The 20,701-nt window shown below is 56.4% G+C and overlaps 2 protein-coding genes across 10 annotated transcripts in view; both read left to right on the top strand.

Annotated features, from left to right (window-relative positions):
• HUWE1 (HECT, UBA and WWE domain containing E3 ubiquitin protein ligase 1) overlaps nucleotides 1-14,901 on the top strand; it is a 78,999-nt gene extending 64,098 nt beyond the window's left edge. For 6 of the 7 annotated variants that reach the window (XM_090060663.1, XM_090060662.1, XM_090060660.1 and 3 more), the window contains 17 exons: nucleotides 349-892; nucleotides 1,408-1,514; nucleotides 1,991-2,147; nucleotides 2,692-2,824; nucleotides 3,553-3,755; nucleotides 4,147-4,274; nucleotides 5,442-5,538; nucleotides 6,287-6,442; nucleotides 7,145-7,390; nucleotides 7,818-7,935; nucleotides 8,397-8,537; nucleotides 9,074-9,361; nucleotides 11,308-11,413; nucleotides 11,609-11,726; nucleotides 12,736-12,917; nucleotides 13,503-13,693; nucleotides 14,129-14,901. In XM_090060663.1, the coding sequence (XP_089916789.1) occupies nucleotides 349-892; nucleotides 1,408-1,514; nucleotides 1,991-2,147; nucleotides 2,692-2,824; nucleotides 3,553-3,755; nucleotides 4,147-4,274; nucleotides 5,442-5,538; nucleotides 6,287-6,442; nucleotides 7,145-7,390; nucleotides 7,818-7,935; nucleotides 8,397-8,537; nucleotides 9,074-9,361; nucleotides 11,308-11,413; nucleotides 11,609-11,726; nucleotides 12,736-12,917; nucleotides 13,503-13,693; nucleotides 14,129-14,231 (3,018 nt within the window). In that variant the 3' untranslated portion in view covers nucleotides 14,232-14,901. The remainder of the gene's footprint in view (nucleotides 1-348; nucleotides 893-1,407; nucleotides 1,515-1,990; nucleotides 2,148-2,691; nucleotides 2,825-3,552; nucleotides 3,756-4,146; nucleotides 4,275-5,441; nucleotides 5,539-6,286; nucleotides 6,443-7,144; nucleotides 7,391-7,817; nucleotides 7,936-8,396; nucleotides 8,538-9,073; nucleotides 9,362-11,307; nucleotides 11,414-11,608; nucleotides 11,727-12,735; nucleotides 12,918-13,502; nucleotides 13,694-14,128) is intronic. The other variant, XM_090060659.1, reaches the window with a different exon arrangement.
• A 155-nt stretch (nucleotides 14,902-15,056) lies between these two features.
• LOC149858533 (Golgi-associated RAB2 interactor protein 6-like) lies at nucleotides 15,057-20,692 on the top strand. Of its 3 annotated transcripts, none has more exons than XM_090060891.1 (6): nucleotides 15,057-17,809; nucleotides 18,113-18,316; nucleotides 18,856-19,043; nucleotides 19,121-19,361; nucleotides 19,639-19,916; nucleotides 20,494-20,692. In XM_090060891.1, exons 2-6 carry the CDS (start codon nucleotides 18,161-18,163, stop codon nucleotides 20,627-20,629), a joined length of 999 nt encoding a protein of 332 aa, XP_089917017.1. In that variant the 5' UTR covers nucleotides 15,057-17,809; nucleotides 18,113-18,160; the 3' UTR covers nucleotides 20,630-20,692. The 3 variants fall into 3 exon arrangements, with proteins under 3 accessions (XP_089917017.1, XP_089917016.1, XP_089917015.1); XM_090060890.1 differs by having other exon boundaries at nucleotides 15,057-17,851; XM_090060889.1 differs by lacking the exon at nucleotides 15,057-17,809 and having other exon boundaries at nucleotides 18,019-18,316.
• The last annotated feature ends 9 nt before the right edge of the window (nucleotides 20,693-20,701 follow it).

Here is a 20,701-nt window from a genome sequence, read left to right as displayed (position 1 = left end):
AGTGAAAGGTCACTAGGAGGAGGTGAGGGGGGGAGTGGCTGCCAGAATGAAGGTGGGGTACAAGGTAAGGTTTCTGAGGGCAGTGTTATGTGACAGTTCCCCAACCCCCCACCCACCCCAGACCCAGCTGCATTGTGGGGCCAAACAAGCCCTCCTTGTGGGTATTGTTATATGCAGCTGTTTCCTCAGCTGCCACACCCCAGGGTCAGCCACATTTTAGGTCCAGACAAGGTCTTTTTATGAGCACCATTATATGCAGCTGTCCCACCCCAAAGCCAACTGCATTTCAACCTTTTTCTCCACCTCACCACCTCAGATCCAGCCACATCTCCCCTCTTCTACTCCCAGGTATTCCCCAGCCACTTCACGCAGCAGCGGACCAAAGAGGCGCCCTGCGAAAGCGACCGGGAGCGGGGAGCCAAGCCCTTGGGCAGCCCCTCCCCAGCTGGATGTGGGGTTGGAACCACCGCTGCCACCCCTGCCTCTGCCACAGGGGGCAGCACTGGGATCTCAACAGACTTCTGGGACCTGTTGGTGAAACTGGACAACATGAACGTGAGCCGCAAGGGCAAGAACTCAGTGAAGGCCGGGCCAGTGAGTGCAGGGGCTGAGGGCGAGAGCATGCCCTGCAGCCTGGAGGCCTCGCCCCTGGGCCAGCTCATGAACATGCTGGCCCACCCTGTCATCCGCCGCAGCGCCTTGCTCACTGAGAAGCTGCTGAGGCTCCTCTCCCTCATCTCCATTGCCCTGCCTGAGAACAAGGCCCCCACTGTGCCCCCACCTGTCCCTGCTGCTAGTGAGGGGCCAGCCGCCAATCACAGCGCTGCCCCGGCCGCTGCCACTATCGCTGCAGGCACTATGACCTCAGCAGCAGCCAGTACCACTGGGTCAGGTGAGCTGTGGGGGGGCACAAGGCAGCCCATAAGGGTGAGGAATTGGGAGGGTTTCGTATGGATGCCCCAGGGCATTGTGAATAAGGGCTATGGGCATGAAAGGGTTGGTGTGGCTCCCCTGAAGTCTTCTGGGAAGGACTGGCAGGGGATTGGCATGACTACCCTAGAGCATTGTGGGTACAGGTGCAGGTTGGGAGGGCTTCGTATGGCTGCCCCAGGGCATTGTGGGTCAAGAGTGGAGCCATGAGGCATTTGGTGAGACTTTGTGGGCATGATGGAGCAGACATAGCTGGAGGGGCTGGGGGTGTGGCTGCCCCAAGAGCATTGTCTTTAGGGGTGGGTGGCCCTGGGCCTGGAGGGGCAGCGAAGGGGTTCAAGGGCTTCTGAGAAGGAAGAAGGTAGGTACAGCTGCCCTGGGGGCTTTTGGGAAAGTTGGTGGGTGGGGAAAGGGCCATGCCTACCTGCCCCAGTGCATCTTGAGATGGACTTTTTAACCCTCATCTTCCTGTGCTAGTCAAGAGCAAGTCTCCGGCCAAGGCGAGTGAGGGTGGTGGTGGCAGCCCTGAAAACAAAATGGCTGCCACGGGTCTAACAGAGGGCCAGCTCCAGCTCTCTGTGGAGGTGAGGAACTTGGGGGTGGGGGTGATCCAGCCCCCAGGGGGGTGGGGGACAAGGCACTGTGGGATTCTGGAAAGGATTGGGAGGGCTGGCATGGCTGCCTAGGGCTACAGAGGGTGGCGATGGGAAGGAGTTAGCATAGCATAGCTGCCTCAGGGGCTTCTGGGAAGGATGGGAGGGTTGTCATGGCCTGGGGCATTGTGGTTAGGGGAGGGATAGGTGTGAGTGCCTCAAAGGCTTCTTGGAAGGACTGGGGAGGATTTAGTGTAGCTGTCTCAGCATTGTGGGTTAGTGGTGGGGGTGTGGGGCCTGGCATGGCTGCCCCAGGGTGGGATTGGTGGGTTTGGTGCAACTGCCTCTCCAGGGCTAGGGCGTTGCTATAGGGGACAGAATTAGCATGGATGCTTTTGGGCCTTTTGAGTAGGGAGTGTGGGAAGGCCTGGCCTCACCCCCTTGGCTAACCTTGCCCTATGCCCCAGGTGCTGACATCACACTCGTGCTCAGAGGAGGGGCTGGAGGACGCGGCCAATGTACTGCTGCAGCTGTCACGGGGCGACCCAGCCACGCGTGACACAGTGCTGCGGCTCTTGCTCAGTGGTGCCCGCCAGCTTGGCTACACCCTCTGCAAGCAGATAGGTACAGGGGCGGAGCCTCCAGGGCCTCAGGGAGGGGCTGAAGTGGGAGAGTAGGGTTACCTAGGGTAAGAGTGTGTATCAGTGGGGGGTGGAGCTTCTGCAAGGAGAGGGGGGTGATCTCCAGGGTCTTGAGGAGGCAGTGACAAGGCTATATAAGGCAAGAGGCTGTATTGATTAGGGGTGGGGCTAAGGGGTAGGGGATGGTGCCTGCAGGACTTGGGGTGTGGCTGGCAAGCCTATATAAGGGGAGAAGATGCATTGGTAACATGCTAAGGGGGGAGCCTCAGGGGGAGGGGCTTAGAAACCTAGGCTTGGGGGTGGTGCATCTGGGAGAGGTGGAGTCTGGGGTGGAATAAGATGGGGGGGATGCGATTATAGGGACTGGGTGGGGTGTGTCCTGAATAAATTGAGTGGGGGCACAGAGTTAAGGTCTTGGGGGCTGGGCAGGGCTAAGGCCTGGTAGGCTGTGGCAGGGTTTGATAGAGAGGCAGCACTCCCCACCAGAGCTAGCCACATCCTCCCTGTCCCGGTTTCCACTCCCCCAGGGACACTGCTGGCTGAGCTGCGTGAGTACAACCTGGAGCAGCAGCGGCGGGCACAGGGCGAGGTGCTGTCCCCCGACGGACTGCCTGATGAGCCAGCCCTCAGCGCCCGCAGCAAGGGCAAGATGCAGAGCAGGTCAGTCTTCCTGTGGCTCCCCTGAGGCCTCCCAAACTCTTCCACAGCTCCTCATAACCCTCCAAGATTCCCCAAATCTTCCACAGCCTCCCATAATCTCCCCCCAAAACCCTTTTACAGCCCTCTGAAACCTCCATAGTCTCTCCACATTCTTCACAGCCCCTGCAAATCCTTCAGAGCTCCCCACATCCCCCACCCCAGACCTTTTCGGAGTTTTCCCCAACCCCCAAAACTTTCACAACCCCTCCACAGCCCCATGGCCACCTCAGATGCTTCATAGCCCCCTCCAAAACTCTCCTTGGGCCCCTTTGGCTGCTTTAAATGCTTTCTGATATTTCCCTGCCTCCCTTACAGCTTCCAGAGGGTGCTTGACAGAGCCTTGGTAGGACAGGCCCTGGGTGTGCTGTGATAGTGGCAGTGAACCCAGGGTCTTGGCAGGGCCAGGTCCTGAACCCCCTCCCAGATTCCTGTTGTACCAACCCCATGATCATGCTTTCCCACACCCCCCACGTCTCATTGTCCTGCCTGACACCCAGTACCCCCACCCCGATTTTACCGCTCATCCAGCTCCTAACTCCCAATTCCCCCCTTCCATTGACTTCTTCAATGTCCTTCATACCATCCAGCTCCTGACGACCCGTCTTGCCCTTGAAGCTCATGATACACCACCCCCCCACACCCCACCCCCAAATATCACCCCCACTGACCCCTGTGGCCCTCCTGGGCAGGTTCGACATGGCGGAGAATGTGGTGATCGTGGCATCACAGCGGCGGGCACTGGGTGGGCGGGAGCTGCAGCTGCCCTCCATGTCACTGCTCACAGCCAAGACGTCCACGCAGCGGTTTTTCCTGCGTGTGCTGCAGGTCATCATCCAGCTGCGCGACGACACCCGCCGCGCCCACAAGAAGGCCAAGCAGGCCGCCCGTCTTGGTGAGCCCAACCCCAGAAGCTACTGGGATACAGGAGGACTGGGGGTGACCTCCATGGGGCTGCTGGGATGTGGGGAGATTAGAGGTTGTTCTCCAGGGAGCTGCTGGGATATGAAAAAGACCCAGGGGGTAGGGATCTGGGGGGAAGGGTGGGGTTTAGGAGGACTGCAGGGGATGCAACCCAGGGACTGCTGGGATGCAAGAGAACCAGGGACCCATCCCAGGGGCACTGGGGCAGAGGGGCTCCAGGGACTGCTGAAATGTAGGAGGACTGGGGGTTGATCAGAGCCACAGGAGGACTGAAGGTTTTTGGTGCCCCAGGGGCCTCAGAGATAGCAGAGGTCGAGGGGGCTGGCACGGGCAGTGACAGAGTGCATTTCTCACCCGGGCAGGTGCCTCCGGCGTGGGCTCAGCTAGCAGCATCCAGGCCGCTGTCCGGCAGCTGGAGGCTGAGGCTGACGCCATTATACAAATGGTACGTGAGGGGCAGCGAGCCCGGAGGCAGCAGCAGGCAGCAACGGTTAGCATGGCGCTCCCCGTGCGGCTCCCCTGCCCCCCTTTTGCTCCCCCCAGCAGGGCTCTGCCAGTACCTCAGCCCGGGGAAGGTTGAGCCCAAATGCCTGGGTTCCAGCCCCAACTTGGAGAGGGCGGCAGAGCCCAGCTGCCTGAGTTCTATCCCCAGCTTGCGGGGGAGAGGGGACTGGGTTAGAAATGGGAGCCTGGGCATCTGGGTTCCAGCTACAGCTTGGAGAGGGGTGAGCCTGGATACTTGGGTCCTATCCCCAGTCCAGCAAGGGGTTTGGAGTTGGAAGCCCAGACACCTGGGTTCTGTCCTTAACTTGGGGAGGGGAGAAGTTTGGTTAAAGCCAGAAGCCTGGACACCTTAATTCTATCCCAGCCCAATGAGGGGCTTAGAGTTGGGAGCCCAGACACCCAGGATCCAGCCCCATCTTGGGAGAAGACTAGGATGGAGGTGGGAGCTTGGATGCCTGGGTTATTAGCTTTGGGAGCCCAGACACTTGGGTTCCAGTCCCAGCTCAGGGACAGCAGGGTTAGAAGTGGGGACCAGGACACCTGGGTTCTAGCTCAAGCTGCGTTTTAGAGTTGCGTCCCCTAGGTCAGAGAGCAGGGATCCCAGATGCCTCAGTTCTATTGTTAGCTTGGGGAGAAGTTAGATTTAGGAGCCTGGGCACCTGGGTTCTAGCCCAAGTCAGGGAAGGGGAAACCCAGATACCTGAATACTCTGGAGGGTGGGGGTAAAGGTGGGAGCTGGGATTCCTGGGCTCTCCTCCTCCTCCCCCACCCCTGACCTCCCCAGCTGAAGGGGGAGGGTGGGTCCACTGCACCTCTCTCCCCCCTGCCCCCTGCATGCTCCCCTTCCGCCTGCTGTCGGGGCTGCGCCATTGTTTTCCCATGCATGTGGTACCCCCTCCATCCCCATTAACGTGGGGTGGTGGAGCTACATTCCCTTCCCAACATCCCTTCCAATTCTGCTTGTCTGTGCATCCTATTGCATGTTCCATGGGGGGATGGGATAGGGAATGGGTGTGATGCATAAGGTCTGTTCCCCAAACAGTTTCCAGCCCCTGCGCCCTTTACTCCTCCCCAGTTCCTGCCTCCCTTCAGCTCCCCACTGGGCCCCAAGCTTCTAACACCCCTCCTGCCTCCACTTCCCTTCCATGTGCAGTCAGAGTCCAGCCAGCCAGAAGGGGCTACACGGAGGGATGAGTCACCCATGGATGTGGATCAGCCCTCACCTGCCACCCAGGACACACAATCAGTTGGTGAGTGTTTTTCCAACCAGCTCTGGAGTGGAGCAACTGGGGAATGGCCAAGTATAACACCCAGTGGAGGGGCTCACTTAGTGCTGGGTGTGTCCAGCTATGGCATAGGGCAGCTAGGGAATGGTAACATAACACTACAGACCGAGACGCTGCCAGTTCTGGGGTTGGGCAGTCAAGGAATGGCCCATATAACACCACATGGCGAGGGCAGGTCCTCCTGGCACTGAGATGCAAGCAGCTCTGCAGTGGATCAGCTGTCTGCAGCGTTATGTGTGGCCAAGATGCAATCACCCCTGAGTTGGGGTGGCTGGGGAACAGCTGAATCTAACACCAGACAGCAAGGACTTGTTTAGTGCTGAGACATGTCAGCTAGTTCTGGGGCAGAAGAGCTGAGAAATGGCCTAATATAACACCACCTGTTGGTAGGGGCTGGGCCTTCTGGCACTGAGATGCAGCCAGGTCTATGAGAGAAGTGGCTGAGCATAACGCCACCCTCAAGGCACTGAGATGTGCCCAGCTCTGAAGTAGCAGAGTATTAACAACTCTCTCTTACCATTAAAATGTGCCCAGCACTTCGGGGTTGCAGGGTGGGGGAGGAGTTGAGCGTAAAGGGTGGGAGAGGAGTTCACCCTTCTGGCACTGAGTTGTGTCTAGTTCTGAAGTAGATCAACTGAGAAATAGTCTGCAGCATTGCATATAGCCAAGATGCAGCCAGCTCTGGGATGATCCTGGCCACTGCCCCCTGCAGGCTCAGAAGGCTCCCATGCTGGGGACAAGGAAAAGGAGGAGAGACCTCCAGAGCTGCCACTGCTGAGTGAGCAGCTGAGCCTGGATGAGCTGTGGGACATGCTGGGCGAGTGCCTCAAGGAGCTGGAGGAGTCCCACGACCAGCATGCTGTGCTTGGTGAGGCCACACCCCCTGCCCAGGCCCTGCTTAGCTCCACCCTGCAGCCCCAGCTGCATTGTTTGCTCTGCCCTATTGCTTAGGCCCCACCCTGGGTCTATTTTGGCTATGCCCCAGGTCTCCCTACACACTCTTCCATTTCTAGCTCCTACTCCCAGGGTCTCAGGCTCCGTCCTGTCTCAGGCCCTGGCTCCCTGGGCCTGTACCCCAGCCCCCCTGGGTCTCTGATCATCCCCCAAACCTCCCCTGTTCCCTCACCTCCTAATTTCCCAGGCCTTACACTGCCCCCTATGGGATCCCACCCCCTTAAGTTTCCTTGCCCCTGTTTTCCAGGCCTGCCCTTTGGGTCTCAGGCCATGCCTGTAGCCACCTCCTTTGTTCTTCTCCCCCTGCACCCGTTCCCTAGGCTGCATCCCCAGGCCTATAGCCTGGCCCCCTTTGGATCTCCCCTGGCCCTGCCCTTGCATCTTATTTCCCAGGCCCTACTCCCTGGCCTATACTGCTGTCCTTTGGTCTCCTTCTCCCAGTTTCCTAGGCCTCACCCCCAGGTGTACAACCTTGCCTTGCCCCCAGGCCTGTAGTCCCACCCCTTTGGGTCTCCTTGCACTCCCCACTTCCCATACTGCACCCCCTAGGGTGGCTGTGGTCAGGTCCAGGCCTCACCCCCTCCCCCCGCCCCCCCATGCCCCAACCCCTAAACAGTGCTGCAGCCTGCTGTGGAGGCGTTCTTCCTGGTGCATGCAACGGAACGCGAGAGCAAGCCGCCAGTGCGGGACACACGGGAGAGCCAGCTGGCCCACATCAAGGATGAGCCGCCACCCCTGTCGCCTGCCCCGCTCACGCCTGCCACCCCTTCAGCCCTTGACCCCTTCTTCTCCCGTGAGCCTTCAGCCATGTACATCTCAGCCAGCCTGCCTCCCGACACCCAGAAGTTCCTGCGCTTTGCTGGTGAGCCCCAGCCTGGCTTGGGACAGAATGGGGGTGCTGTGAGGGTCAGGGGTGGCTAGGGGGGAGGTATGGTGGGTTCTGGAAGGGGGAAGGAGGCCTGGCTTGGGGGTATTGAGTGGAAGGGAGTCTGGGATTGGGATGCTGGGAGAGCTAGGGATATCGGGAGGGGTTGAGGTCCCAGGAGAATTGGGGGGGGCAGGGGAGTTGGGGAGTGAAGTTTTGAGCAGAGGGCCAGAGGAGGGAGCGGGGTAGAACTGCCCCCAGGCCCAAGGGGTATCTTTTTGGGGGCATCCTTGGGGCCTTCTAGACATTGGGGTGGGGAAATTTGGCTATGGGGGTGGGATCTGTGCCCAGCTCAGCCTAGCTGGGGGTGGGAAGGGGTTGCAGCAGGTACTCAGCCCCCCCGTAACTCCTTTCTCCTTGGCAGAGACCCACCGCACAGTGCTAAACCAGATCCTGCGTCAGTCAACCACACACCTGGCTGATGGCCCCTTTGCCGTGCTTGTTGATTACATCCGTGTGCTGGACTTCGATGTGAAGCGCAAGTAGGGGCTTCTCTCTGGTTGCATGGGGGGGGCCTGGGTAGGAGGCAGAGGAGCTGGTTTGGGGGACAATGAGCTGGAGGGAATTTGGGCTGGGTGAGCATCAGAGGGCATGGCTGAGCAGACACCTGGGGGCCAGTCTAGGTGGGGCAGAAGATGATCCTGAGCTGGGATAGGTGGCACTGGGGCTGGCTGGGGGGACGGCAGGATAGTGTACAAGGTTTTGGGGCATCGGGGAGCAAGGGTACTAGGTTGGGTAGATATTGAGGGGTAAGGAGGCATGCAGAACCACAGCTGGAGGCATAAGGGCAGCTGGCTTGAGGCATCATACAAATAAGCGGGGCAGAAGGAGGGGCCTATGGGGGGTCCTAGGCAAGGGTCGGCGGCTGGGTAGTGCCCTCCACCCCATGGTGGTTGGGGAGGAAAACATGGGCCCTGATTTCCCCCACCCCCCCCGCCCCTAGGTACTTCAGGCAGGAGTTGGAGCGGCTGGACGAGGGGCTGCGTAAAGAGGACATGGCTGTCCACGTGCGGCGCGACCATGTCTTTGAGGACTCATACCGTGAGCTGCACCGCAAGTCGCCTGAGGAAATGAAGAACAGGCTGTGAGTGCCCCCACCTGGGACCCAGGCATCCAGGAGACAGGGACACACGCAGGAGATAGGGAAGCGTACACAGCACTCAGGCATTTTGGACGCAGGGACATGCATGCGCATGGGATCCAGGCATGTAAGGAGGACAGGCACACACACATGGGAGGGATCTAGGCATCCAGACCACAGGGTCATACAGACACAGGTACATGGGGTTTCTCAGATAAAGGGGGGACCAATGCATCCAGGACAGGGCCATCCACGCACAAGAGGGATCAAGGCATCTGGGACATGGGACCCAGGTGTCTGGGACATGCACATGGCCACATGCGTACAAGATGCAGACATTCGAGACATGGGGACTTGCACAGAGGTGGGACCCAGGCACCTAGAACAGAGCTACACACACACAGGAGGGACACTGGCGGATGCACACGTGCACACAGACAAAGACACACAACCCAGGCATCTGGGATATAAGGCCACAATCATGCATGTCCACAGGCCTGCTCATCTGCCCCCTCTGACCTGCCTCCCCCCTCCCACAGGTACATCGTGTTCGAGGGCGAGGAGGGCCAGGATGCTGGGGGGCTGCTGCGCGAGTGGTACATGATTATCTCACGGGAGATGTTCAATCCCATGTATGCATTGTTCCGCACCTCGCCTGGCGACCGTGTCACCTACACCATCAACCCTTCGTCCCACTGCAACCCCAACCACCTCAGCTACTTCAAGTTTGTGGGTCGTATCGTGGCCAAGGCCGTCTATGACAACCGCTTGCTGGAGTGCTACTTCACCCGTTCTTTCTACAAGCACATCCTGGGCAAGTCCGTCAGGTTAGCAGGGTCACAAGTCAGGGTCGCCACCCCTCACATGCCCTCCAGGGCACTGCAGGAGCCTCCAGGGGGACATCAGCCCAATTCTATGCACTGACAGTGAGGGAAGCTATGAACACCTCGTTAAAGCTTGCTCAGTCCTTACCTAGAAGGTCCAAAGTTTCATTAATAGTTTCATAGTTTCCTCATTAAGGCTTGGCCTCCATTTCTGTGCCCTTACAGCTCATTAAGGCTTGCTCTGTAGTTCCTTCTATCCCTGTGCCCGGACAGTGAGGTGAGCTGTTAACACCTCATCAGGGCTTGTTCAGTCATTGCACAGAGTTGCCTCAATAAGTAAGGCTTGCAGGGTCTGAAGCATAACAGGCCTTAAGGAGATGTGAACACCCAAGCAGAAGCACTGACTTCTGCAATGGGCAGCCCTGTGGTGGTATACATTTTGACCAGTATGATTGATTATTATCACTGTTAGTTAATTTTTATTATTTAAATTACTTTTTACACTGTTTTTATCATTCATACTATTCTTTATTATTTGTACTGTCTTTTATTATTTATATGACTTCATTATTTATTTTTATTGTTTATGCTTTTGCTTAAATGTTTGTTTTCATTATTGCTATTTTTATTGTTTATACTCAATAGTTTTTTATTTTTATACCGTATTTATACTAGTTTTATTTCTACTCTTTATTTGTACTATTCTTTACTACAGGCATACCTCGGAGATATTGCAGGTTCGGTTCCAGACCACCGCAATAAAGCGAATATCGCAATAAAGCGAGTCACACAAATTTTTTGGTTTCCCAGTGCATATAAAAGTTAATAGACTACAGTATAGTGTAAACATAAGTGTGCAATAGCATTATGTCTAAAAAAAATGTACATATACCTTAATTAAAAAATACTTTATTGCTAAAAAATGCGAAGTGAGCAAATGCTGTTGGAAAAATGGCGCCGATAGACTTGCTCGAGGCAGGGTTGCCACAAACCTTCAATTTGTAAAAAAACCGCAATATCTGCGAAGCGCAATAAAGCGAAGCGCAATAAAACGAGGTATGCCTGTATTTACACTTTATACTGTTTATTATTTATACTATGAATCGTATGTTGTTTATTAATTACTTTATTGTTTTAATAATGATAATTCTTAATGCCAGTTTAATATTTATCAATATTTTATTACTAATATTCATATTTTTTAATATTATTTGTGATTGTTCTTGTGAGTCACCTTTTTAATGAGGTATGTTGAGATAATCCAGTGAACCTTAAAGAGTCATGTATGTACAAGTAATAATTGAGCAAGCTTTAGTGAGGTGTGAATGAATGGGCAAAATGATGCCTAATGAATGAGGCATCCACAGCTAAATAGAAAAGAGACCCCACTACCCAGAAGCCAGCCATGTGATCCACCTTTAATGAAGTGTGGACCATTAAGGTATGATAATGACGCCTAATGGGGTGTCAACAATAAGTAGAAGTGCCTGCATGCCCAAAAGGCAGCCCTATCCTTCACCCTTGATTAGGTGTATGTATAGGTAATGAACCTGCAATTCTTAATCAGAAAAAGATGTCTAATTAAGATGTCAACAGTTGAGCAGAGGTCCTAACTCCCCATAGGACAGCCGTATGATATAGCTTTTATGAGGCATGTACAGGTAGCAATCAAGCCAGGGTTAATGAGGTGTGGTTAAGCTAATAGTTCACACCTCAATACTATTACTTATCAAGTGAGTCAGGATAACAGTGCCTAATAAGGTGTCAACTACTGAGCAGATGCTGTAGTATAGCCAGCCCTGTGGTACTGAGATGCCCTGCCTTAATGAAGCATGGACAGCTAGGACTCTAAGTAAGGAACATTAAGGAAGCATGGACAGTGGGGGTGTGGGGCAGCTGGGGATCCCCCACACCCCATTTTAACCTCTTCCTTCCTGCTCCTTGCCCAGGTACACAGACATGGAGAGTGAGGACTATCACTTCTATCAGGGGTTGGTCTACCTGCTGGAGAACGACGTGTCCACACTGGGCTATGACCTCACCTTCAGCACTGAGGTACTGCCCCCTGTCGTGCCCCTGAGGGAATGGCCTCACCTCACCATGGAGGAAGGGAGGGGGTTTCTGGAGGGGATGGGGGAAGGCCTGTGGTATAAGGGGTGAATGATACGCCCTGTGGGGTGATGGAAGAATGGGGTTTTTGGATGCTGGTGTGGTTTCAATGGACCTTGCCCCCTTCCTGGCTCCCCTCAGGTGCAGGAGTTCGGGGTGTGTGAAGTGCGTGACCTCAAGCCCAATGGGGCCAACATCCTTGTGACGGAGGAGAACAAGAAGGAGTATGTGCACCTCGTCTGCCAGATGCGGATGACAGGTGCATAGAGTGGGACTTCCTGGATGGTGGGAACAGAGCAGATGGAACTTCCTGCCTGGTGGGGAGGGGGTGGAGCTGGACTTTGGGGGTGGAGTTTCCTGGGGGGGAGGGGAGATGCCTGGGGGTGGGACTTCCTACCTCAGGGTGCAGGCCTGGACCTGTGGGGGGTGAGGGGAGCTGGAATTGGGGTTTCCTGGGATGAGGGTGAGGGAGATATGTGGGGACAGGACATCCTGGTATGACAGGGAAAAGAATAGATGTCTTCCTGCTTTGTGGGTGGGACTTCCTGGAATGGGATGGAGTGGAAATGGTCTGAGGGCAGGACTTTCCTACCTCAGGGGGGATGAGGCTTGACTTTGGGGTAGGGCTTCCTGGGATAGGAGGAAGTGGGAGATGCCTGTATGCCCTGAGGGGCAGGACTTCCTGGGTTGGGTGGCAGGAGACATCTAGAGGTGGGACTTCCTAGGATTGGGTGACTGGGAGATGTTAGGAGGACACTGCCTGTGGATGGCAGGGCATGCTGAGTCAGGGGGCAAGGTCAGGATATGTATGTAGGTAGAGCATCCCAGGGATGGGACTTGCTGTGCTCCTAGGGAGTGTGGTTTGTGTAAAATCTACTAAGAAGTGTAGCAACAAAGACCCCGATGGCTGATTTTTTTTCCCTAGCTTTAGGAGGCAGTTGGATCTGGTGGGTTAGAATAGTGGTGGGGACTGGGAGTCTGTTCTCTGGGAGGGGCGTGGAGGCTGGGGTGTCAGAGCAAGGGACACAGGAATCCTGGGCATGGGGTTAGAGCAGGGTGGGGGCTTCCCTGGGAGGGGAGTTGCATCTGGAGGGCTGGAGCAGGGAGCCATAGACACCTGGGTTGTCTGGGAGGAGAATGGGTTTGGGGGATTTAGGGAAAGAGGGTACTGGGGGCTAGATGCCTGGATTGTGGGGGGGGGTGGTGAGAGCAGGGGGTTCCAGACCAGGTCCCATCTGCACTATCCCTCCCTCCCTGTCCCCTGGCAGGAGCCATCCGCAAGCAGCTGGCTGCCTTCCTGGAGGGCTTCTATGAGATCATCCCCAAGCGCCTCATCTCCATCTTCACGGAGCAGGAGTTGGAGCTGCTCATCTCGGGGCTGCCCACAATTGACATTGATGACCTCAAGGCCAACACTGAGTACCACAAGTACCAGGCCAACTCTATCCAGGTGTGTTCCCCTCAGCTGAGCCCAGCCATCCTGCCTGAGCTGGCTGCATCCCGGTACCATTATATTCTGCACCCTAGAGTTGGCCACATCTCGGCTCTCCTTGTTGTGCAGTGTTATATTCAGCCACTCCCTAGCCATCCTGTCCTGAAGCTGACCATATCTCGGCCTTCTCTGGGTAGTGTGATACTCAGCTGTCCTGCACCATATCTGGCCACATTGTGGCTTTCCTTCTGTGGTGTTACACATGATTGTTCCCAGCTGACCTACCTCAGATCTGGCTGCATCTCAGGCTTCTCTGCTCTGCTGTTTTGACCATCCCTGTATGGTGTTCTGCTTGGCCAGGCCCAGCCACTCACCCCAGAGTAGTTTGCAGGTGGGCCTTCTCTGCATGGTGCTATACTTAGCTGTCATGCCCCAGAGCTGGCTGGATTTCAGTCCTCCCTCTATGGTGCTATACTTGGCTTATGCTATGCCACACTCATTCGCACCCCACCGCAAAGGTGGCTGCATCAGCCCTTCCCTTAGTGTTATACTCTTCCAGTGTGAACTGTACCCCAGGTCTCATCCCCCTCCTTCCCCTTACAGATTCAGTGGTTTTGGCGAGCTCTGCGCTCATTCGATCAGGCTGACCGTGCCAAGTTCCTGCAGTTTGTGACGGGCACGTCCAAGGTGCCACTGCAAGGCTTTGCTGCCCTGGAGGGCATGAATGGTATCCAGAAGTTCCAGATCCACCGCGATGACCGCTCCACTGACCGCCTGCCCTCTGCGCATACCTGGTGAGGCCTGCCCCAGCATGGGGTGGGGGAAACCCAGGTCTCCAGAACCCCCCCCTCCCCCCTTCAGCATCTGGAAGAGAGACAGGCAGATATGTACAAGCACCCCCTCCCAGGTGCTGGGGAAGTGCACACGCGCAAACACCGCCCCCCCCAGTGTCCAGGAGAGACTGACACTCCCCTGCATCTGTGTCCATGTCCTAGGTGTCCAGGTGTGCATATACACTTGCAGAGTCTAAGCAGTTGGGACGTGTATATAATCCAGGCGTCAGGCCACCACTGCTGCTGTATAAGGGGCAGGGCTTCATATGTGAGGAGGGAGCACTGAAATTAAGGGGGAGAGTCGTTGCGGGCAGGAGAGGATCTGTGCTCCTTTGTGCTGGGGGGAGCATAACCCTTACACCCTGCCCTCTTCTCACCACCCCCTCCTCTCCACAGCTTCAACCAGCTGGACCTGCCGGCCTATGAGAGCTATGAGAAATTGCGCCACATGCTGCTGCTGGCCATCCAGGAGTGCTCTGAGGGCTTTGGCCTGGCTTGACTCTGCCCCCAAGCCCCACCCAAGGAGTGGGACTTGGCTGCCCAGGGGGTGCGGTCTTGCCTGACCCCACCTTTTCCCTCTCCAGGTTATTTTTCTACTGTCCAAGAGCAGGCAGCGCGGTTGGGGGTGGGGAGAAGGTATGGCTTAATCAGGGAGGAGCATGGCTTGGAGTGGGTAAGGGGCCATCCTTCCTCTTCCCTTTTTAAGCTCCTCCTACACTTCCTTTTATGGCAAGGGAGGGGGACTGGCTGCTAGCTCCACCCCACACACCCCAGGGCCTGCAGAGAGGAGACAAATGCTATATATAAATATATATATATATTTTTTGGTTTAGTTCTGGCCTTTTTTTCTTAAAACACTTTGTGCTTGGAATGTGGTTGCCGTGACTCCGAGCAAGCCCTGCCCCCAGCCCCATATTTGACCTCTGACCTCTATACCCTCGAAAACAAGGGGGGAGGGGTATATATGCCAGCTCTTTTGGTTTGGCAGGGAAGGGGTTAAAGACGACCCGATTCTGGGGGGAAGGGGGAGTAACCCCTCCCCCTTTTTCGGCCCTGCCTACTACCCTTTCTCTGCCCAGGAAAAATAGATACAAAAAAAGGACAAAAACCCTCTGACAATGCGAGGAAAATGGGGGGGAAATAAAAAAATAAACATGATCTTGGTAAGAGCCATGGCCCGGTTGTCTTTTCTCAGGGGGTGGGGGCATGGGTAGGGAGGAGGTGGAGCTTTGCTGCAGGGGGCTTGTGGCCAGAAGGTGGGGCTGTTTAGTATGGGAAGTGGGTAGGGCTGGTTTGGTATGGGAGACGTGTACTAGGAGGAGCTTAATGAAGGCTAGACAGGTTTGGTAGGGGAAAGATCAGGGCTACTGGAGGGATGAGCTTGAGGGAAATAGGCAGGTGGCCCTGACCCGGGCACTAAAACTGTCAAAAGGGGAAAAGGGTCAACATCTATACTAACTGTAGATATGTTTTTAGAATAAATGTTTTCGCTCGATCTGAGCCTTCAAGAGGCCGAGAAGCGATCATGCCCATGCTGACCTATAAAAACAAAAGAGACTGCTGACAGCCCAAGGCTCCCCAGTAAAGTATAGACCCCAATTCTCCGACTCCTGGAAGCTGTTCAACTTCCCTCAGCAGTAACAGTAATGCACTGTAAAGCACATCAGAAAGAAGATCAAGACGTAACCGGGGTAACGCCTGGGCAGACAAAAAAACTAAAAATGCTGCCACCCTGAAGACGCCAAAACCTGCTGACACCCACATGCATGCCCTCACTCCATCAGTGGGGGAGCTCCCGGATCCCCAGTACTCATACAAATCAGACCCTCAAGCGTCATCTATCAAAGATCTGCCAGGAGGCCTCTCTGCAATAGCCCGATGCTTTACCCCTTGCTTTGCTTTGTATCCGTGCCCCCTCCCCAAGAGAAGATTAGGGCTTAGCCCCTTTAAAATTATGTTTAAAAGGGCATGACCTATAAACGAGACACCGGTTCCAGCAGGAGAGTGAAAAATAAGATATAATATTTTGTCATAGTATATGTGCTCTCTGTCTGCTGTTCTTTCTTCTCTCCATAAGTACACTAAAGACTTGCAGCCTCTTCCACTAGATGCTCCAGTCCACTCGTTACAGCCGAGAGATTCTGTGCTCGTTCGTACCTAGAAAAATGAGCCCCTCCAAGAAAAATAAAAAAGACCTCACCCTGTCCTACTAGTTTCCCACACAGCAACAAAAGTCAATAAACACAAAAACTAGATTCATCACGAGACAAACTTAACATGATCCTTCTCCCGGCATATAGAGTAGGCCAGTTAGCCAAGCTGTATCGTCAACTTTCTGCATTTCTTACAAAATTTGCTAATAACACTTTAACTATTAAAAAGAGCCTTAACTCTGAGATTTATCAGCTTCATTTATTATCTCTTCAAAACCATCAGGCTCTAAATTATGTTTTAACATCTCAAAGCGAAATATGTGCTCTAATTGAGAACAAATGTTGTACTTATATCCCAGAAAATTCCCAAAATATTAACAAGCACATTTTGTCAGCTGAACAAGCTTTTGAGCTGTGGAAAAGTCAAGAATGTGAACCCACTGTTTCTGATTCTCTCTGAAACTGGTTGCCCAACCTCAGAACCCTAAGAACAGGCATCCTTCACCTCCTAGTCACCAGTGTTGTATTATGTTTAATTACTCTCCTCTTATTTGCGTGCTGTAATGCCCTCCTGCACAAAGTCTGTGCATCCCCCTCCCCGAACACTTAATTATACCCCTCCATTAAAGATCCCAATCCTCAAACACTCAATCACTTTTTATCTTCAGAATATGAGAAAACTCAGCCAAAACTTTGTTGAGTATTCTCAAAGGGGGGAGCTGTTGGTGTCACTGGGCATAACCCTGGGTAACTCAGAGAAATAGAAAACCACGAGGTCGAGGAAGTCCTTCTGCTCCAGGCTCATCCCGCCCCCCTTGCCCAAACCTTTGTAACCCTTTCTTTGGCCTGCAATCTCCTGTCCTTCTGGAAAGCAGGCGAGCTAAAACTCTTATCTGTGGAATGCAAGGGCAAGAGGGAGAAAGGAGGAGGGAAAGGGAAGGAGGGGGGGGGGCGGCCAGCTAGTGGAAAATCCCTGACAGTGAAACTGACCAGGGTATAAAGATCCTGCTGTTGCAGAGTTAAGCGGGCAGGATTTGAGCCAATACAGTCTCCCTGTGCCTTTTACTTGAAGTCAAATAAACTCTGTCTGCTTCTCCCCCCAGTGTGTTTATTTGGCGCGACTGCACACCGGGCAACGAACCCAATTGTTCCCTCGGGCACCTTGTGCCTGCAACAGAGTTGAGGGTGGTTTGGTGGGGGAAGGGAAGAGCCTGGGGCTGGAGGCAGTGGGTGGGGCTCCTTGGTCACGGGGGTGGGGCTGACTTCTTGATTAGTCGAGCCTGAATGTAGGTGAAGGAGGACAGCTAGGGTAGTTGGAAAGAAATTTGGAGGACGGGATAAACTGGTCAGACTGGGATACAGTCAAGGGGAAGCAAGGGTCTGGGGCACGCACATAAGAGTACCCAGGGGGCTGGGCCTGTACCATTCACAAGTACAGAATGGTATCCTCCAGAGTTGGCGGGTTGCGTGTTGCGCACCAGCAACCCAGGCGTCCGGGATATCCGTACTCGAGCTGCATTCCTCACCCAGACTAAAGAGATGGCCAGGCCCACTTCTTCCCCAAAGCCTTTTATCGAAGCTTTCGTTTCTGGAGGGGGACTGGAAACAATGTGGAGCCTCTTCCATTGCCCCTTGACGTCTATGTTCTGTATGTCCTTTATGTTCATCCCACACTGGGGTCGCTGCCATACTGGATTCCCCGGTGCGAGACACCATATTGGAGTCTCCAACGTGAACGCCGCCATCTTGTTTTCCTCACTATGTGGGCGCCGCCATCCTAGTTCCCCCTCCTAGCCTTTGTACGTCATAAAGGAAGCTGAAACGCTATAACTCACCTTCCCCTCCCCCATGCCAGGCCAGGGGGGAGTCCCCCGAGGAGGGCAACGGGTGCTGTCGGCTGCAACCCCCTCGAGGGGCCTCTGAGGTGAAGCCGCCCCCCCACCCGACTTCACCCGGAGGAAGAGGGGTACTTTCCGAAGAGATCTCTCCCTCCTCAGTGAAGGGGCAGGGCCAAGCAAGTGGGGGGAAAGCGAGAGTTAGAAAGTGGGACCTGGGTCGAGGAGCGGGGCGGGGCTGTGGGCGGACCTTGGCGGGAAAGGGGCGGAACGTCGTGGAAGGCTTTGGGAGAGGGGAGGGGCTGGGTGCTGGGGCTAGTGCTGTTAGGAAGCCCAAGCGTCCGGGCTCCCAGCCCTTCCTGCTCCCACCCCCGACCCTACTGCTCCTCTAGGAGCCCAGGCGTCCTGCCTCCCCCTGCCCCCCCAGCAGGGCCGGGACGATGCTGGAGGAGCCGACGTTGCCGCTGTTCACGGCCGAGGGGGACCAGGCGCGGGGGCTGCTCAACACAGAGATGGGGCCCCTGCAGCAGCAGCTCCGCGCCGGCGAGTACGACGCCTTCCGCTACGCCCCCCTCTTCGAGAGCGACTTCATCCAGGTGGGGGCGGGGCCAGGAGTGGAGAGGCGGAGCCAGAAGGGCTGGGGTGGGGCCATGGGGGCAGTAGGGCCACTCTGCAATGGGAGGAGCCAAGGGAGCAGGGACTGGCTGAAAATGAGGAGCAAGAGGGGGTGGGAGTCAGAATGGAGGGGGAGGAGTCAGGGGGTTGGGGGCAGGGCTGTAAGGGGAGGGACGCAGCGAGGGAGCTGGGGTGCAGCTGGGAGTGCAGGAGGAGGAAGAACCAAGGGGGCTGGTAAGGAGGGGTGGGGCCCCGGGGACTGGGTTGGAGAAGAGTGGAAGAGGCAGAAGGCTGTGGGGACCATGGGTGTAGTCAGAGGAAGACCAAGGCTTGGGGAGGTGCGGGGCTAGAGAGGCCAGGAGGTGGGTCACAGCAGGCGGACTATATAAAAAACCTTAGAGGCGGAACTAGGCCTGGGGTGTAGTCAGAGGCAGGGTCCTGGCAAGGGGTCAGGCTTCTTAGGACAGAGCCGGGCCAGGGCCCTGCCCCCATGCCACACACCACCCCCTCACACCCTCAGATCAGCCGCCGGGGGCAGGTGGTCGATGTGCACAACCGGGTGCGGATGGTGACAGTTGGCGTGGCCTCCACTAGCCCCGCCCTTCTGGTCCCCAACGTGCTGCTGGTGGCCCGCCCTGTGATGCCCTCTGACAGCCCCACCCCCCATGCCTGTGCCGGGCCTGCCCTCCGGGCTCTGGAGCTGACCAGGTGAGATCCCCCCCTTCACCAGCAACGTGCATCTCCCCAGGCCCCACATGGCCCCTCACTCCTCCCCCATTCGTCAGGCTGCTGCCCCTGCGCTTCGTGAAACTGTCAGTCCACGACGAGGGGACCCAGCAATTAAGGCTGCGCCTGGCCAGCGGCCGCTCCTTCTACCTGCAGCTCTGTTCTGCCGTGGACGCTGCTGCCACACAGCGCCTATTTGCCCTCTGGGTCCAGCTCATCCACCTGCTGCGGCCCCCAGCTGAGTCCGGCCCTACAGAGCTGCTGCCCCTGGCCCCCGAACCCAGCCAGGATGCTGTTGGGGTGAGATGGACACCTGGGTTCCCTCCTAAAGTGGGGGGGGGGTGGCTGGGACACCTGGGTTCTCTCCCAGTTCTGGGAAACAAGCCTTGCCTATAGGCAAGTGGGCTTCTGGTGGGCTGCAATATCGGGAGAGACCGGGATGCATAGGTTCTTCCTTGGAAAGAGATTGGGGCCTGGGGCCTCTGGAAAGGGAGGCACTGAGGGGTTGCTATAAGGGGAGTTGGGAGCCGGGATGCCTGAGTTCTGTGCCCCTGACACTCTTCCCCCCACCCCCCAGAGCCTGGCATCAGTGCCCCCACAAGAGGTGGACCCAGCAGCCGTGAGCATCTGCAGCATGCAGACCCCCAGTCCCCCGGCCCCGTCCAGCCGCAGCCCCTCGCCCACCCGGCGCCCACGCAGCCCCACTGCTGGTTCCGAGCACGTGGGTGCGGCCGGGGACCTAAGCAGCAAGGGCAACCCCAGTCCCCACTCAGTGCCCGACCCACTACCCCGCGAACAAAGCCAGGACCAGGCCCGGGGCCGCAGCCCCCTGGGGAGCAGGACCGAGGCTGCCCGGTGAGGAGGAGGTGGGCTTGGGGTGGGGGGGCTTATGTGTGGAGGCTTACAGTTGGGACCAAGATGATGGGAGGGGTTTAGGCAAGGGCCTGAGGTTGTGCGCGGGGCCCAGGGATGGTGAGCAGGGCTTGGGTAGCATAGGTGGTGTTTAGATTTGGCACTGAGGCAGTGGGCGGGGCTTAAAAGGAGGGGGGCCTTAGACAAGGGGTGTGAAGCTGAGGAGGAGGAGCGCACGAGTCGAGGAAGGGCCGTAAGTGCCGTGGATGGGGCTGTGACCTGGGATTTTGGGGTTGAGAGAGGCTTAGAGGCAGTGGGCCGGGCTTAGAACTGCCTGGAGGTGGTAAGCAGGGCTTAGAAGGCTGGTGAAAGTGACCAGGTAGGCCTGTGAGGTGGTGGGCGGGGCTTTGAGCACTATGGGCGGGGCTTTGGGATCGTGGGGGGCTTTAGAGGCACTGGGTGGGGTGGGGCTAGGGCTTGGGGGCGGGGCTGGGGCTCGGTGGTGGGCAAGGCTGAGGGGTAGGGGAGTAGGAGGGGCTTAGGCTGGTGGGCGCAGCTTAGAGCCCTTGTCTCGCCTAAGACCCCGCCCCCGCGGCGCCGCCCAGAGCAAATCGTCCCGGGGCCGTCGGCCCAGCCGGCTAGTGGCGCTGGTCAAGTCGCTGTCGCGGGGCAGCCTCGGAGCCAAGGGCAAGAGCAAGGCCACTCCGGCGCCCTAAGGATCCCCCGCAACAAGCGGACGCCAGAAGGAGGGGCTGATTGAGTAAACGGAGCAGACGGGACTGCGAGTG

The sequence above is a fragment of the Crocodylus siamensis genome, chromosome 8, assembly GCF_052110815.1.
Source record: "Crocodylus siamensis isolate JL-2025a chromosome 8, ASM5211081v1, whole genome shotgun sequence".
NCBI classification, from domain to species: domain Eukaryota; kingdom Metazoa; phylum Chordata; order Crocodylia; family Crocodylidae; genus Crocodylus; species Crocodylus siamensis.
The sequence above is the reverse complement of the archived record's forward strand: the minus strand, read 5'-3'. Positions and strand labels throughout refer to the sequence as shown.

Excerpts from the sequence above, each read along its gene's own strand:
- LOC149858533 (XM_090060891.1), top strand. The coding sequence starts at position 18,161 with ATGCTGGAGGAGCCGACGTTGCCGCTGTTCACGGCCGAGGGGGACCAG. Across the intron at positions 18,317-18,855 it reads TCGAGAGCGACTTCATCCAG|ATCAGCCGCCGGGGGCAGGT; the intron begins GTGGGGGCGGGG and ends TCACACCCTCAG. Across the intron at positions 19,917-20,493 it reads AGCAGGACCGAGGCTGCCCG|ACCCCGCCCCCGCGGCGCCG; the intron begins GTGAGGAGGAGG and ends GTCTCGCCTAAG.